Here is a 17,383-nt window from a genome sequence, read left to right on the forward strand (position 1 = left end):
ACACTGACTCAAAGATGGCTCATACTGAGCAGCAGGCCTTTGTCAAGTGTTTGTCATTTGGCAGCTTTTTGGCCGTATCAGCTGCACTTTGGGGAGTGGTACTCTGGCCTCTTTAGTGTTCTGTTTGTTGTGAAATGATCACATCAAACTGCTGGAATAACAGATGTCTTTTATAGCTGATGAATGCAGCCAGTTCTCACTCAACATGTCTCATGAGATATCACCTTTCTGGTGGTGTGCACTTTAAACGAGATTACATCATCTGTCCATTTTCTTTATTCCGTAATTATTAATTAACCCCTTGTAATAATAAACATTTAGACCGTGTGGACATTGCTGTCAGGTAACAGGTGCTCGGGGTCTTGCCCTTAGTTTGACCTCATTCGGTGCTTCCTGGCTCTGGTCCTGGTGGTTAAGAGTCCTATTGTGACCTGATAAGAGTCTGAAGGCTAAAGTGTCAGTAACACATCTTCTGAGGTGGATCATTGCGGTTTGAGCACGGTGTTTTGTCGTGCCCTGACATCCACAGCTCGTTTCCGGGTGTCACCTCTTTAACCAACCGGTCACGCTTATTGTAGCAACGGCCCCTAGCAACGCGCCGGGTCCATGGAGACGGTCTGCGTGTGTGTGAAGGAATGCGAGGCCACACGGGTCAAATAACAGAGAAAAAACACACCGCGGTGTAATTAAAACAGACATTTATGAGTTTTAAGGACTTGTTCCAGGTCTTTGCTGCGAGGTGAACATGGGATGCGGCAGCTCCACGGACACCGTGGTCCACCCGTTGAGACCGGAAGAGCTGAACGGAGACGAGGTAGGCCCACGCTGCCTTCAATTAGCGAGCTACAACTGAGGAGTGGAGCTCAAATCCAGTATCAGCAGTCAAGACTAGTCCAGTGTTAATAGTCTAAACCCGCTAGTAGTCTACAACGGTGAATATCACAGCCACAGTTAACTCTTTTGGGCAGTTAAGTGAAGAGCAGGTGTTACGCCGAAATCTGTGTGCCATTAAATTTTGTGACCCTGTAGAGGAAGAGCTGACCGGATATTGACTACTGCACCGCTATTAGTTTGTATATCTCATGACTAAATCACTGTTTTTTGGTAATGGCCATTAAAATACAAGGTGGTACAGTGTTAAAAATACTAAAGACAATGGTGGAAGAAGTATTTAGCTCATTTACCAAAGTAAAAGTCGCACATGTCACAATGTAAAAATACTTTAATTACTTTAAGTACAAGTAAAAGCAAGTCAGCAAAATGTATTTTACGTGTCAGAAGTGTTTTTCATGCTATGAGGCTGAATATCAATTATTTTGCCTTATAATTCCATAAATAATGATATTATTGAGATATTTTAATGGGATTTTGAAGGGTTAATCAATCAATAAATGAATGGATTGCAATATATTAAGGGATTTGTGATTGATTTAAGGTTTGAAGGGGTTATAAAAGGTAAAACCCCTGTAACATTGATCACAATACAAGAAAACCATCCCTGACTTTTCACTTTTATTTAAAAATGGACACCCTTTTAAGGTTAGGGTTAGGGACAACTTCATATCTGGAATACCATACAGATTGGGGTCCTGATAAAAAAAATGTCTTCCATTTTTCTGCATCCGCATCATGTGTCCATGCTGTCAGGATGAGACAGGAAGTAAACTCGAAGGTCGTGGAGACTCGGCTGTGTCGAAGGGCACCACAGACAGCGGGGTGGTGATGGAGAGCAGAGAGATCCCTGTGTTACCTGGAGCAGTGCCCAGAAAACTCCCTCCTCTAACGCGTGTCAGAGAAATTGAGGTGGACAGAATTACACCAGACGGTGAGTATATGGCCCACACATGCTTGACGAAATAGATCATATCACACTTTAGAAAAAGTCCAGTGCACACCACCTTTTTATTTCATCTGTCTCCAAGGCTTACGCCCAAAGTCCAGTGAGATCTTGGAGGAGCTGCTGAACCAGGGCATCATACCAGTGGGACAGACAGGAAGGGCTGGAGAGGCCTACAGCATCATGGTGGGTACCAGGTGAATGCTGGTCAAAGGTGAAACATGCTAACACGGCCTTCAACAGGTTGAGTTTCACACGTGTAGAACTGGAGAACAATAGCATTAGATACTAACTTTGATTTTGATTGTCTTAGTATTGTGATATTACACAAAGTTTTTGTCATGACCTTAAAAGCTACACTACATTTTCTGGGCAAATTGAACTGTTCCAGCAGAAAAATAAAATTAAAAAAGGACACCTACTTGTCTTAGCTTGTCTTAGCTTTCTTGTGTATACATATACCTATTTCATAAGTACCAACAGCCATCTACCTTAAAACCATTGATATCAAGGTATTGCCAGTAGTGGCACTGGCTACATTAGAGTTCGGCCTGGCCAACCTATTGGCCACCACACACATGCCTTAAGAAGTCCATCCATTGAGGGTTATATAACGAAATCATGCCTCTTTTCCATTTAAATGCCCCAACAGGCCATTCCAGTGAGCCAGCATGCACAAGTGCAGCCACCTGTAATATTGAGATTGTCTGTTCTCTGTCTCCCCCTGCTGTGTGTGTGTGTGTGTGTGTGTGTGTGTGTTTGCGTGTGTTGTGTATCAGCTGGATGACAGGGCAGGGGTCAGGCGAAGACCTCCTGCAAGACTGGAGTCCCTGAAAGCCAAGAGGGAGCAAAGTGTCCCCAGCAGAGAAGAGATTGAGGAGAAGATAAGACTTGCTGAGGAGAGGCGCAAGGTACAGTGGCCATGTATTCCTCATGTTGTGGGGACATAAACGTGTGTGTGTGTGTGTGTGTGTGTGTGTGTGTGTGTGTGTGTGAGTGTGCGTGCGTGCGTGCGTGCGTGTGTGTGTGCGTGAGTGAGTGAGTGGGTGTGTCATCATGTACCATCTTTTCCCTCTCTCTGTTTATCTTATTGTCACCTTCTCCCTCCTCTCTCTCTCTCAGTTAAGGGAAGACAAGCTCAAGATGCGTTTGAGGACCAAGTCGGCCCGTGTTCGTGGTCCCGCCCCCACCTCCAGCACAGAGGAAGACGATGACGTAGCCCTCACGCCCGTGGAACTGCTACGACTTCCTCTCACCCCGGACCCCCTACGTACACTGCCTCATAGCCACATTGCACGTGAGGAGGCAGAGGGTGGAGAGTGGGTACGAGAGTCTGGAGGTGACGGCAGGGAGTGCAGAGAAGAAAAGGCCAGATCAGATAGGAAAGAGGGGAAAGAGGAGGGAGTAGAGAGTGGAGATAACAAACGGGAGGGTGCAGAGAGAGTAGGTGAGGATGATGATGGGGAACAGATGGAGGAGGAAGAGTTGACCCAGGTGGAGGAGCTCAAGCAGGATCAGCTCCTCACAGGTTTGGGGGAGCTGGAGAATGATTATAGTTTTCAGCGTGCAGAGGACAAAGAGGAGATATTCTAATTTATTACACACATGAGCCATGAATCAGCACTGAGAGAGATGAAAGAGAGAGGGAGAGGAAGGGAGCCAAAACAAAAAATCCTTTTGCACAGATGAGAGGCTTGTAAAAAGAAAGATGTAGAGAAGTTATACACTAGTATTTATTAAGCTATAATTGGCCCTACAGTTGAAACTACTGTGCCTTCATGAATTTCCACTGCAGGGAGACACATCGGCCCGTAAAATGCAGTAATGATATTGCAGCTCAATAATAAGCACAGAGTACCAATGTAAAATGATTTACCTCAGTGAATACTTTAATGAGCACGAACAAGACTTAATGTTCTTGCCAACAGACAAGATTCATTTTGAGATTTTTTTTCTTTTACATTTAATTGCCTGAATGTTTCATTTTACATGTGAATGCTGTAGTTGTTCTATTGGACAAAAGATGGCGCTGTTTCAGTGGGTTGAAGCTCCCTGAAGTCGAGGCGCCTCATCCTTAAAACAAGTTACTAGGAGGAGGTTTTTGCTAACATGTGAAGAAGTGCCTTGTGTTGTGTAAGGTGAGGCTGTTATTGATTAATAAAGTTCACATTTTCCCTATGTGCTGTTTGAGGGCTCTTTTGTCAGAGAGTGAAGCTCTTCATGAAATTAGCTCGTCATCCAGAGTCAATGTAGCTTTTAGATGTATTTTTCGGAGAAGTTCAAGGGTGTTGAGTGCGACCTCAGTGTGACTGAGCTGTGAGTATTCAGCTGTTCCAGTGACCTTTGACCTTTAGCTTTTCTCTGCCTGACAGGTGGTGTTGCTACAGCACAAAGTTACAGTTTCAGCTCTTCAGCACTGCAGCCTTTGTCTTCATTAAACTTTTTTTTTTTTTTTAAAGAATCACAATTTGAAAGTTTATTAATAAGGAAAATGTGCACACTGGCATCAATTGACTGGCAGGCTCCAGTTAAGAAGGGAACCACATTTACAAAGTCTGTTTCTGATGATTATTCCTGATGCATTCACATGTGATGTGGAGTATTTCTGAAGTTTATTGGAAATTGAAGCAAAGCTTTCAACGAGTCCACAGCCTGTCATTGTATAAGAGGATTCAGACTAGTCAGCATGTTGCACATGAAAAGAAAACAACAATTGGACGCAACCTGATCGGATCCCCATTGTTGAGTTTGGGAAACTCGATACTGGTCCCCTTTTTTTCTCGACTCCAGTCGGACTTTAAAGCGCGTGCGGCCGCATGAATAAAATAGTGGGTGAACAGAGACGCGGCAGAAAGACGCTCGATCAGGTTGCATTTCCTTCATTCTCATTCAGATGGATGCGATAGTCAATCCTCGTCATACTGTTTTCCTCAAGAATACACATTTTTCTTGTGTTTTTTATTATTTTACTATTACAAATGGGAAAATCAGTCAAAGTTTGTTTTGTTTTTTTTAACAGTGTTGAAAAGCAAATTTGAGGGTCATTTTGGACCACTTGCTTGTGACTCAATGTAATCGGAAGCAAAAGATTTGGCACTAAACATCTTTATCCACAACAAACGTGAAAACACAATGATGGCCCCGTGTGAAACTTTGTCGACTCACCGTGTTTCATGGAGACACAGAAAAATACTGTGGTTATGTAGGACGCTCACAGAAGCCGGGGCCGCCATGAATGATTAACAGCAGGGTTCCCTCTCACATTACGGGAGGTGAATTACTCATCCTGGCTGTTCAAAAGGACATCCATCCAGCAGTCAGCTCAGCGCAGAGGAGCTTCACGAGTTGTTTTAATCATTGATGTTCACAGACTCTTGATTGGATTGATCTCTGACTGCTTCACCTGATCCTTGCCCATCATAATAGCGGTGCGTAATTCTATGACGCACGGCGCGTTTGTGACTTTTGAAGGTCTCACCTGATTAAATTATTGAAAAGTGATCGCCACCTTTTGAAGATAATGAGGGTTGATCTAGTAAAACCTTTGCATCTCAAGGGCCTCTAACGCATTTTTCAATTAGCATTAAGTGCATGAAGCATTAAACACATCAAACATTTTAAAGACGATCAAGTTTCACCACACTTTAAAACTCAGGGCACCAACCGCGCCAACTGCATGCCTTATGGCTGTCTGCATGGAAAATTTGCCAAAACTCTGTCAACCCCCCACAAGTGGACAGTCTTGAAGGCTGATCCTTCTAATCGAGCCTCAAAGCTGCACCTGTCTGTCCGCTCACTGCTGCTGCTGCTGCTGCTGCTGCTGCTGTGATGTGTCTGTTCCCGAGCTGTGTGCACCGTCTGATCGTCTGTTTCTGCAGGAAGCCTTATCCATGAAGGCCTGCAGAGAGACGGGACCGACCTTTTACACGGAAAAGCCAAATCCTGACCTACGTTTGATCTCGCCAAAGAGAGATACGACTAAAATCAACATATATTTATAATAAACCAGTGAAAGCACACAAACATCCACTCTGTTTGATTAATTCTCGCAAGAGCCATTGGCGACTTTGTCATCAACATTGGAATCAGGTTTTGTCGGCCCCTGATGGTTAGTTAAACGTGATTCTAGCAAAGACGGGCCAGATCTTTGTCGTGAAGGAGCTCCAGTGTTTCACACTGTGCAGGTTTCCCAGCTGTTTGTGCGCGCTGGTGGGCGGGCAGAGATGGACTGAAAGCTGGGTGGAGTTAGGAGTAGCGCTTTTAGGAATGGGTCCCAAACCTATTTAGTTAGACAGCAGAGTTACGAAGAAGAGCTGGAAACACCTGATGGTCTCTCTGGGACAATCCGCTCCATATAACTCCGCTCTTAACTGTCGGAAGATAAATCTACCTCCACGCTTAATTTTTGTCGAGTTTTTGTTTTGTTTTCTCTTCTGACAAAGTCACAGAGCCGGCTGATCTCTCTCTTTCTCTCTCTCTCTTCATCCAAAGAATTACTGATAAGGAGACATTGCACTATTCTTTTTTTTTTAATTGTTCCTATTTATTGTACTTTGCACTAACGATGCACACCACGCAAAAGGACACGACCTATACGAAGATTTTTGTCGGGGGTCTGCCCTACCACACCACGGATTCAAGTCTCAGGAAATATTTTGAAGTGTTTGGTGAGATTGAAGAAGCGGTGGTCATCACCGACAGACAGACCGGCAAGTCTAGGGGTTATGGATTCGTAAGTATCGCTTATTAATAACACGCCTATCAGTTTTAAGCAGCTTTTAACTCAACCGAACGCTTTTACGCATGTGGGGAAAAATCCTGTGAAAGTTGCTGCTTGTGAACCTCCGACATCATGACTGACTCTAATTTATCTGCAGTCACGGGATGTTTACGTTTTCTTAAACTTAAATTTGTCACTGGCTTCTGTTGCAATCTGGCACCCACCACCTTGTTGCGCTTTGGTATGCGCCCTGACACGTTTTTAAGTGAGCTGCCCCTCGCTCTGACAGCTCTGGTGGGTTGAGAGAAACCTCAAAATGATGTCTTGATATTACAGGGCGGTTTTCTCGAGCGGTTTCATCATCTCCAGAGCTGTTTACAACGTTGCTCATAACGCTGGTTAAATGTTTTCGCTCCCACGTGTCATAAAAGCTGACAGGCAAAAAGCATTTCAGACGCAGTTGTGGAGACATGAAGCAACCAGTAGCTCAGTGCTACTCAGAGAGTATTTTTAAAATGTCTCCTTTAGATGACTTATTCATTCATGCATACAGCAGATGGATTCAGAAATATACATGCAACAGGGCGACCCAGAGAGGGATCTAGACAGCGAACCTTATTTGGCCTCTTCAGATATTAATGTGTGAGAACTCACTTTGGCACATGTTTGCAGAAGATGATGTAAACTTGGACCATTGATATGCACAAATATCTGTATTTGTATGTGGAATCTATCATTTCAACACGTAAAACTCTCTTTGTTGTTCTAGCAAAATCATGATCTTACATTATTCCCCCGTCTTTGTTTTTATTTTCTCTTCAAAACTCTCTCTTTTGGCCGGGTCAGTGAGCAAAAGGCTGTAAAAAGAGAGACGCTGGCTGAGCAGAATCATGAAGTTTGCTTGCTGTAATGGGAGCCAAGCTCAGTCGATCATCTCAGCCTGGCTCCCATTCACTGCTGATAGTTTCAACACATTCACATGAGGGTGATGGATGTGTGTGTGCTGCCAAACACTTGCTGTTAATGAAGGCTGCTCATGCAGAGACTCACACAGAAAGAGGATCAACATGCACACAACTCTTGCACCCACACCTGTGTCCAAAATGACATTTTGGATTCGTGATGCTTTCTGACATAACTATGTGCTCTTATGGCGACATGTTGAGTCTGCAGGAAAAGGAATCTCACTTAACACACCTGCTTCAATCGTCCACATTTCTCTCATGCTTTGTCCTCTTCTGTCAGGTGACAATGGCGGACCGCTCGGCTGCAGACCGGGCCTGTAAGGACCCCAACCCAATCATTGACGGCAGGAAGGCCAACGTCAACCTGGCCTACCTGGGGGCCAAGCCTCGGGTGATGCAGCCAGGTAAACACAATCAAGGATCAATACGGTGGCTTCATAATAACGACATATTTTCATTTTCTGAACAAGCCACAAAAACTGGCAGTCAGACATGACAAATATGGTTGTTTAAAGTTCCCACAGTGTTTGTTTGGCAGCGAGGAGTTGGTTTTATTGGCAAAGCAGCAAACAAGAAAATCGAGTCAATCCTTTTTTCACCTCAGGGTTCGCTTGTTTGTGTGTGAGCTCAATCTGATATAACAGCATGTTAGGACATTATTAGGGTATAGATACTGTATCAGTGAAGACAACAAACTCTTTTTTAATGCTGTCTGAATTCATCTGTTTTGCAGGCTTTACTTTTGGTGTTCCCCAAATTCACCCTGCATTCATCCAAAGGCCTTATGGGTAAGTACTGATGAGTCGCCATGTATTTTAGAGGAATGTTGGGATGTGCACATTGCTTATGTAGAGACTAGATCATTCAAGCCTGTGTTAATTTGACCATTTCTCCGTTAAATGTGTGATAATTGATACTATCATTCTGATTTTTTGTTTGTTTTATCCCTTTTCTCCCCAAACATAACTGATGGCTGATAATTAGAGGTGGACATTAAGTTGTGTGTAGCTTTTTTCTTTATCACTGTCCACCAAACAGCCTGTCAAACTGCCTTTTCTAGGTTTGCCTGTTTGTAAAACTGTGTGTGACAGTTGTGTGTGTGTGTGTGTGTGTGTGTGTGTGTGTGTGTGTGTGTGTGTGTGTGTGTGTGTGTGTGGGGTGAGTGGACAATGATGGAAACTTCCAGCCTGACTCAATGTTATCTATCTTTCTCTGGTTCGACAGGCTCGCTCTCGGTTAAGCTAACTGTGCTGGTTTGTGGAATAGTTCTGCGAACATAATCACAGATCAGAGAAAGGAATTACCTGTAGACTCAAACACACACAAACAAGCTCACGAAATGGTGATTATAGATGCATGTACGTGGGTTTTGACCTTTTTTTTATTTTATTTGAATAGAACTTAGAGCTTTGTGTGCGGTTATGAAGTGGTGTTGTTAGCTAAACCGTGTGCTTTCTTTAATGACCAAAAAAAAAAAAAAAAATGGATTGATTGGATTTTTGGGGTGTTCTTTTTCCTTTTTTTGTGGAAGCGTGTTAACTTTGCCAAGGAAGAGCAAAGTTTTTTTTTGTTTTTATTTATTTTTACTGCTTTTAGCTTGTTGTTGACCTGTGTTGTTTAACAGGATGTGCTGTTTCATGTGTCTTGTTGGGGTGAGTGGTGAATTTTCTGTGTGATGTTATGTCCCCCGCCCCTCAATGACCTCCTTACTCCCACTCCTCACATTAATGCGTGCATAGTGTGTGCTTATAGCATCTTCCTGGTGTTACTAGCAGTTTCTTACATTAACACAGCGTAGCAGTAACAAAGTCACTGTTAAAGTGTGTCTCTGCCATATTACTGCTGGTTCACTCTGTCCATTCATTACAGCTCTCTTGTCCTCCTTCCTGCCTCTGTCCCTCTTTGTCTTCGGTCTTCTCTACGCCACATACGCGAGACTTGTGGTCACACCATAAATGTGGATGTCTTATGAATGAATGACAAGCCTATCAGATATGACGTGAAATCTAGTCATAGCAATATCTGTATATATGTGAATACATCAGGTTGTAATGGCACATATGAGTGTGTGTTCTTGTTTTGTGAGTATGTGTGTGTGTGTGTGTGTGTGTGTGTGTGTGTGTGTGTGTGTGTGTGTGTGTGTGTGTGTGTGTGTGTGTCCGTTCACATGCACGCTCATTTTCAGCTCAGCTCGCCAAAGTGTCCAGTGTGACACAAACAAATGTCTGGATGTCTCTCTCTCTCTCTCTCTCTCTCTCTCTCTCTCTCTCTCTCTCTCTCTCTCTCTCTCTCTCCCTCTCTCTCTCTCTCCCTCTCTCCCTCTCTCTCTCATTCTCTCGGAGCGAGCTTTCGTCACATGGGCTCGTGGTGTTAAGGAAAACAAGCACACCCATTGTGCCACACAAAGCCCCGAATGCTGACACTGCAGTCGCATGAAGCTCAGTGTTTTGTGTGTGTGTGTGTGTGTGTGTGTGTGTGTGTGTGTGTGTGTGTGAGTTGGGTGCGAGAACGTCTGTCTGTCTCAGTCATCTAAGAGCAGAGCAGGGGCCATTTAAACATGGTCAGAGTGGATGTTTTAGGGGCCACGTGAACATTCAGCGTTTCCATGTTTTTCTAAATGCGTCTTAACCATTTGGACCAGAAGCGTCTGTCAGTTTGTCACTTATTGGCAAAAGTATTGACCAAGAAAGTCCAGATTTGAGTGTACGCAGGGACACATTGTTAAGTGGAGAACAAGGATTCAATTGTGAGTGTTATGACCCAAGATAAATTCATCAACCAGATTAAAGAGTATCCTTCGCTCATTGTCTCCAGCGCCGTGGATGCTCAGGTTTGGCTGTTTGAATTCCTCATGAGCAAACTCAAAATGAATGTTTGCTTATGATGGAAACTCCAAAGTCAGGTTTTAGACTTGAAACTCTTATGAAAAGTGTCTCGCCGTACTCTGTAATCTTGACTTGATTACATCTTGAATTAGTTTGTACTTGGTTGCTAGTTTTGTCGTTAATAAACTTCAGTTAGCAGTGATTTGTGACACATCCACACAAACTAACCTGATCCCGATAGCTTTCTATATGTGGATTATGAACGGTGTGTGTGCTGTCAACCTCTCACACTTTCACAAACACACACAACTGACCACACACATCACCACGCGCACATCAGATCCTCTCATCTCAGTGTACGTTTGTACTTGTGCTCTCTCCCTCCGCAGACGGTATGCATGATGGCAGGGAACCTTTATTTAGCCTTGAACTTTAATGGCCGCTGGGTTGTGTGAACATGACATTCCAGTAAAGACACACACGTACACACAGAGAACGAGTCATCGCACTATAGATACCAGCATGGCTTCACAAAATACAGTTTTTTTCTTATTTTCTTATTTTATTAGGGGCCATTAGGGCCCATTGGGATGGGTCAGCCAGAGCTTTGCTTCCCATGACCAAAATCTGCTTATGCTGTGTGTGTGTGTGTGTGTGTGTGTGTGTGTGTGTGTGTGTGTGTGTGTGTGTGTGTGTGGTAGTTTACCAGACCATCCCACAGATACAGTGGTGGTTGGGAATTGGAGACAGCAGTTACAACCCAAAATGCACTGAGTGAGGAGTTAGATTTCAAGAGCAGCGGAGCTGGGCGCATACCGCTGGAAGCTCATTTTTAAAATGTTACACAAATAGTTACTGTCTGAGCTGCAGCCTCCACACTCAATCACATCCAGTCGCTGCTGTTCAAAATTGTGCAACTGAGTTTGCAGCAATGTTAGATGCTTCAAGCAGCTCAAGTGAAAGAAAGCTCCAGTGATTGTACAGTTGATGCAGCAGAAGCATCGTCTTTTGTATTCCAGGCGTTCTTCTTCCTTTTCAATACCTGGTGCCTACGCTGCCCACAATGCACCTCAGCTGCCAACAGCTAAGTCAAATATTGCTGGTACCAGCTAATGTAGCCGGGAGCTGCTGGCCTCAAGCAGAGATGAGGAGTGGCCTACAGAGGTCTGAGCTCACCTCCTTCTAACTTCACACCCCCAGATTCTGTTCAGTGTCAAACTTGTAGTCTTGACACCGAGTTTATCAGACTTCACACAGCCGCTAAAGGTTTTTTGCGCAACTTTTTTCCTCTTATGCAGAAGTGCTCCCCAAGACCTGTAAACAGACTTTAATGAAAGTTCCCCTTTAAGTCATCATTTCTTTTTCAAGACTAAAGTTTTTCATCTAACAGGTCTGACTGGCTAAAGCAAACGTCTCAGGCATGTATATTTAAACCGTACCATACCGTCACTGTAAATTCACACAGTGTAACCAGGCTAGTTAAATCTTTGTGTACATACTACTTCTACTGTACACATACCTTTGTGACTGTGCCTTTAAAGGTATGCCCCTGTAAGCGCAGCATTCAAGAACCTTGAATATTTATTATTAAAAAAACATGTTCAAACCAAATCAAAAATGCTCAGTTTAATGTGAGTTGATTACATTTTAGTTGATTTGTGAACAGCAGTTTAATAGATAACTGTCAAATTGCAAAAATTAAGTTACAATGTTCTTGTACTGTCAGTCTAATAAATGTGTAACCATGAAAGCTGCAATGGCAGTGTGTATTGGCATTGGACCAATCCGGTTAATATTAGCTTTTTATTACACACTGGATAATGGCCAGTCAGTGTGTCATCCACCTCCAGCATGAGGAGTTTCCTCCCTTTCTGCCGTTAGTGAATAAATCACTGATTTCACTTTTTGACTTCAGACAACAGACAGGAAATATCTCTGCACTGTTTTTGTGTGGGAGTTTCTCATTCAGCTTTGGAGACGGTGTTCTCTGAAATCATCCTGGAAACCTGCCTCACCGTGCTGAGTTTCATTAGTGCTCATTTCACAGGAGAATTTCAGAATCACATGATGATAAGAGGCCTTTTTCTGAGGACCTGCCAGTTAGAACAGCAAACACTAGCTCCGTTCAGCGCGAACATTTTAGTCACTGGCCGTCAGAGATTGGTCTAACTTGTGTATCTGTGTGTGTGTGTGTGTGTGTGTGTGTGTGTGTGCGCACCAATTTATGTGTAGGCATCTGACAGTAAAAACACTGACCTTTGCTCTTCGCTCTGACAGCCACACCAAACCTCTGTATACCCCTTTATTCCGTTTATACCTTCCCTTCTCTTTTTCGTGTCTTCAGTCGAGTGATTGTGCTGTGCCTTTATTGTTGTCGTTGTTTCTGTAATCAGTCTAGTCTAGGTGGACTATTTTTACATATTTCTTCCTCTCTGACGCCTTGCTGTTGTTTTGTTTTTCCTGTTTTTCTCCTGGCGCACTGTTTTCGGTTGAGATGTGGGTTGGATTGGATAATGGAGTGCTGACAATAGGGTTGCCACGATAGATCCTGCCTTCCAACCTTTAACATTTTCTGCATCTCCTCTCTTCTCTCCGGATCCAGACTCAAAAAGTGACCACTCGATGTTCATTCACGCAGACTCGGCTGATTATATTTGGTTTCCTTGATTTTCTTTCAACAGATCTTTGAGCCACCTTCATTCAAACTCACCTACAGCCACGTAGCTGTTGTGGGAGCCCTGTGCAACAAGTATCAAATGGTTTCTGTGGAGCATGATGCTTCTCATGCCATTTGATCTACACACTGAATTTGACTCTTCTTTTATCTCTAAAGTGGAGGGAGGATTTTTCAGTACATCAAAAACTCAAATTCATACAAGATCTAAAGCTTTCAGGTGTTTTTCTTTTTGCTTCCACCCACAGTCGAAAGTTGGCTCTTCTCTGAGTCAGTAGTGTAAATTTCAAAAGCTCCCCTCACGCTTGCTGTCCGACTGAGTTTCCAGACCTTATAGAGTGTGGGGGGCGGGATAAGGCTATGTCATGGAGGGCAGAATGTGCTCATTGTTCATAATTGTTTATTTAATCGAAACATCCCTCTGGGTGCGGAGCCTAGTCCCGGCTCCCCCCACTGCCTCCCCGTCTCTTTGTCCCAACACAGAGGGGGAAATGGCCAGCAGCGTCCCTTTTTGAAAACTGTCCAGCTGTCAAAGTGGCAGTGACATTTTCACAATGCTTCCCTGGGCTCATCTCCTCTGTCTGCACCCCCCCCCCCCCGCCCCCGGCACTGTAAGCCTCCCCTCTCTCTCCTCCCCACCCACTCGCCCTCCAGCAGGCAGTGGGACGGCACCAGAGCCAAATCCACATGTGACGGACAAACAAGCTGCAGGTTACAGATCCCCAACTTTTCCTTTTCATTTCGCCTCCCTCTGTCTCTCGGTAGCTCTGTCTCCACAACTACAAGCTCCAAACTGACCAAAACAGGAAATACGAAACCCAATCCCATGTTGTATCCCATAAAGGACATGACATAATCACTTCCTCCAAATGTGATCATACAAATGTGATTTTTCAGTAGATTTGAGTGACCCAGAGGTCAAACACCTCTGGGAGTTCAAACTTTTCCTCACCTTCTAGTCTTCTTTTCACAGAGAGATTTCTATTTTGGCAACCCTATATTGTTCTAATCCCTACTAGCAGGCATTTCCTTGGTGTTCTTGACTGGTGGATTGGACTGGGGTTGGGTGGTGGGAGGGCGCTTGGCCGCAGTGTGATGGAGTTGGGTTTGGGTTTTAGGGTGGGTGCTGTCACTCTCAGACTGGGTAAATCAAACTAATCTGCCACATGTGTTTGTTTCACAGCATCCCGGCCCACTATGTCTACCCTCAGGCCTTCGTACAGCCTAGTGTGGTCATCCCTCATGTGCAACCTGCAGCCACTGCACCTGCCACCGCTTCCTCCCCCTACATCGACTACACCGGAGCCGCCTACGCCCAGTATTCTGCAGCTGCAGCCAGTGCTGCCGCCGCCGCTGCATATGAGCAGTATCCCTATGCCGCATCCCCTGCTGCCGCAGGCTATGTGGCTACTGCCGGCTACGGCTATGCAGTCCAGCAGCCTTTAGCCACCGCTGCGCCAGGCTCAGCTGCCGCTGCAGCCGCAGCCTTTGGTCAGTACCAGCCTCAGCAGCTGCAAGCCGACCGCATGCAATAGCAGCCACTGCAACCACTGGACATACAGAGGGAGGAGGCCCACCCCCGGCCACAGCTGATTGGTCACTTGAAGGAGCAGCAAAGGAAAAGGAAGAGGGAGTGGCCTTAAGGGTGGGCGTGTCAGCGACTCAGAGGCAGAGTTGCTTTAAAAAGGTGGTGATGATGGTGGTGGTGATGATGGTGGTGGTAGTGATGATGATGGTGAGGTGGGAACTTTTTACAGTAACTTTCCCACTTGCTGTGCTTCAACCAAAAAACAGAAAATGAAAAAAAGTCACAGAACAAATAATGGAAAGTGATTTACTATTATTATTGTTGTTGTTATTACTATTATTATTATTATCATTACTATTATCGTTGTAGTAGAGTACTTATTTCTAGAGAAGAAATGCAGGAACTAATCCCTGTGGTTGGTATAGGTGTTAAACTAAGCCTTTAAGTCCTATTGCTGTCTTTAACGTTAGCTTAGGAAACTGTTCTCTTTTTTTCCACTTGCGGTTTTCCACAAGTGTTTTCAGTTATTTGATGCCCTCATAACATTTATATTTATTATTGTTATCGTTACACATTGGGGGCTCTTCTTGTTCTTTTTGTCTTTTCAAGTGCATTTTTTGGAGTTAATATTTTCTGATAATCAGGGAAATGGAACCGTTTCCAACGTGTTGGCTATTATTATGTGACCTCTGTCAGGAAGTCGAAGAGTCGTAACTCGTCGTGTCACACATATTTGAAGAACTACCTTTTTATCTTCCTGATGCTGAATGTCCCTTTTTTTTACTCTGTGTCTCGACCTCTTGACCTATGCAAAGCAAACAAATCACCAGGAGACAAAACAACTAAGAAAAGAAGCAAAAAACTGAAAATGTCATCAACTCTGACTTGATTCTTGGACTAAAGAGGGACTTGGCAAACAAAACAAACGCACTGACAAAAGGAGAGAGGTTGAAAATGGCTTCAGACAATGAGAAACACTAAATCAGTTGCTTTTCCACATGTTTCACTCACACGTACACCGACACATGCATCCAGAGTTGCACACATAGCAGTCAAAGACAAAGGCAGCACAGTTGTGTTTCTCTGTGGCTCTGGGATGGAGAGACAGAAAAAGAGAAAGAAAGAAAGAGGGAGAGAGCAGCTGCTGGTGGGGGTGGACAGAGCCGCTCCAGCACCACACAGACAGATCACTCTGGAAAGAACGCATCACTTGTGCTCGTTTGTTGAGCTGTCACATTTTAATCCCTGGCCGGGCCCATTTGGGAACCAACTTCACACCCCTCCACCCAACACAGAGCCCCACAGCAGAGCCCCCCAGTCATTCAGCCCTGCAGCTGTCAGCACTTCCACCTCTGTGCTGCTGTAGTCTGGTGTCAGGTACACGCTCACAAACACACACACACACACACACACACACACACACACACACACACTTTCACCAAAGCCACCCCAACAAATGACCTTATCAAGAATACCAGGTGGGGTGGAGAGGACGGGGGTTTGACTCTTTGACATTATGTTTGTCTGTGTGCCTTACATTTTTACTGCTATTTAAGAGAAGAAGAAAAAAAAACAGAAAAAAAAGAGAGAAATCTACTATTTAAGATATTTATTTTTGAGGGTTGACTATGTTGACGCTCTGAGAGTAGAGACTTAGTGGCGGTACTGTATTAATATCATTATGTACTCATCTCAAGGCATATATAAGTTATTGATTAGTTTTAGTAATAATATTATTATAATTATTATTATTAACATACTCAACCAAAAAATGTTGATGTAGGAGTTATTTAAGATACTGTTATGTGCACTGTACTTTTATTTTTTTATTTTTTTTTTGATTCTGTAGAACATGACATTACATATTAGCTTAATGCCTTTATGCCTTTTGTAGGGAAGAAACTTTATTTAAATGCAGGCCTGTTTGCATGCATATTGTACTCTGCCTCTTCTGTGTTTAGATGAGAGGAAAAAATAATAATAATTTTCACAAAAAACAAGCAAAAATGCTGCTTTCTCCACTAGAATGTATAGTCGTCGTCGAGGTTTCAGTAGCTGTGCTTCTTTTGCTTAATATTCATCAGATGGGCTATTTTACACTGTTGGGAATTTTTATACTTGAACTATTTCTTACAAGGGAAATATGAAAAATAAATGACAAAAAAACTTTTTAAGGAAGCTTTTCATTGTCACTGGATGAAGGCATGTAAAGTGTTACTATTTAAATGCAAAGGTCCTGTTGATATTAAAATCTTTACTTCAGAATTTCAGCACCATTTACTCAAAATTGGAATAAAATGTTCTATATTTAAAAATCTTGGTGACATTTCTTTTCGTGACGACTGTGAGTAAACTGAGGTTCCATGTCAGGTTCTTTGAATATGAAACATGTCTCTTTTTGATCTTTTTGCACACATGCAGGAGGTGCTTGATCTTCTCCTTGACACATTTGTGTGATCTTCCTCCACATGTAGGCATTCATCCCTCTATAGACATACCAATGAATGTAATTAATACATTTCCTCTGTGCCTACTATGTAAATAATATAAATGCAAAATATAAAAATTAACCAATAATTTGCAAAGAAACTGAGGAACCTCAAGTCATTGATATGAAATGTTATTCTCATAATAACAGAGTTTTATTGGATGTCCTTTTTATTTACATATAGGCGTTTTTTTTTTCATATTATCAGTTTTAATAATGACACTTTTTATTTCCTGTTGTCACTTTTCATGACAGACGTGTAATTGCGACCTCTCATCTATCAACCAATCACATATCTAAACAAATGCTCCCAAATTTTGCTGGTTAGCACATCTTAGTTCGAGCA

The 17,383-nt window shown here is 43.4% G+C and overlaps 3 protein-coding genes across 3 annotated transcripts in view; 2 read left to right on the forward strand and 1 right to left on the reverse strand.

Moving 5' to 3' along the window:
- uqcrb (ubiquinol-cytochrome c reductase binding protein) overlaps positions 1-17,383 on the reverse strand; it is a 140,375-nt gene that overhangs the window by 30,250 nt on the left and 92,742 nt on the right. The gene's annotated exons all lie outside the window — the stretch shown is intronic.
- Positions 583-4,014, forward strand: stmnd1 (stathmin domain containing 1). Its single transcript, XM_070984672.1, has 5 exons — positions 583-814; positions 1,648-1,825; positions 1,923-2,023; positions 2,617-2,748; positions 2,960-4,014. Exons 1-5 carry the CDS (start codon positions 746-748, stop codon positions 3,428-3,430), a joined length of 951 nt encoding a protein of 316 aa, XP_070840773.1. The 5' UTR covers positions 583-745; the 3' UTR covers positions 3,431-4,014.
- On the forward strand, positions 6,085-16,102 carry rbm24a (RNA binding motif protein 24a). Its single transcript, XM_070984673.1, has 4 exons — positions 6,085-6,569; positions 7,803-7,926; positions 8,256-8,310; positions 14,205-16,102. Exons 1-4 carry the CDS (start codon positions 6,402-6,404, stop codon positions 14,554-14,556), a joined length of 699 nt encoding a protein of 232 aa, XP_070840774.1. The 5' UTR covers positions 6,085-6,401; the 3' UTR covers positions 14,557-16,102.

Source organism: Chaetodon trifascialis, chromosome 17, assembly GCF_039877785.1.
Source record: "Chaetodon trifascialis isolate fChaTrf1 chromosome 17, fChaTrf1.hap1, whole genome shotgun sequence".
Lineage (NCBI taxonomy): Eukaryota > Metazoa > Chordata > Actinopteri > Chaetodontiformes > Chaetodontidae > Chaetodon > Chaetodon trifascialis.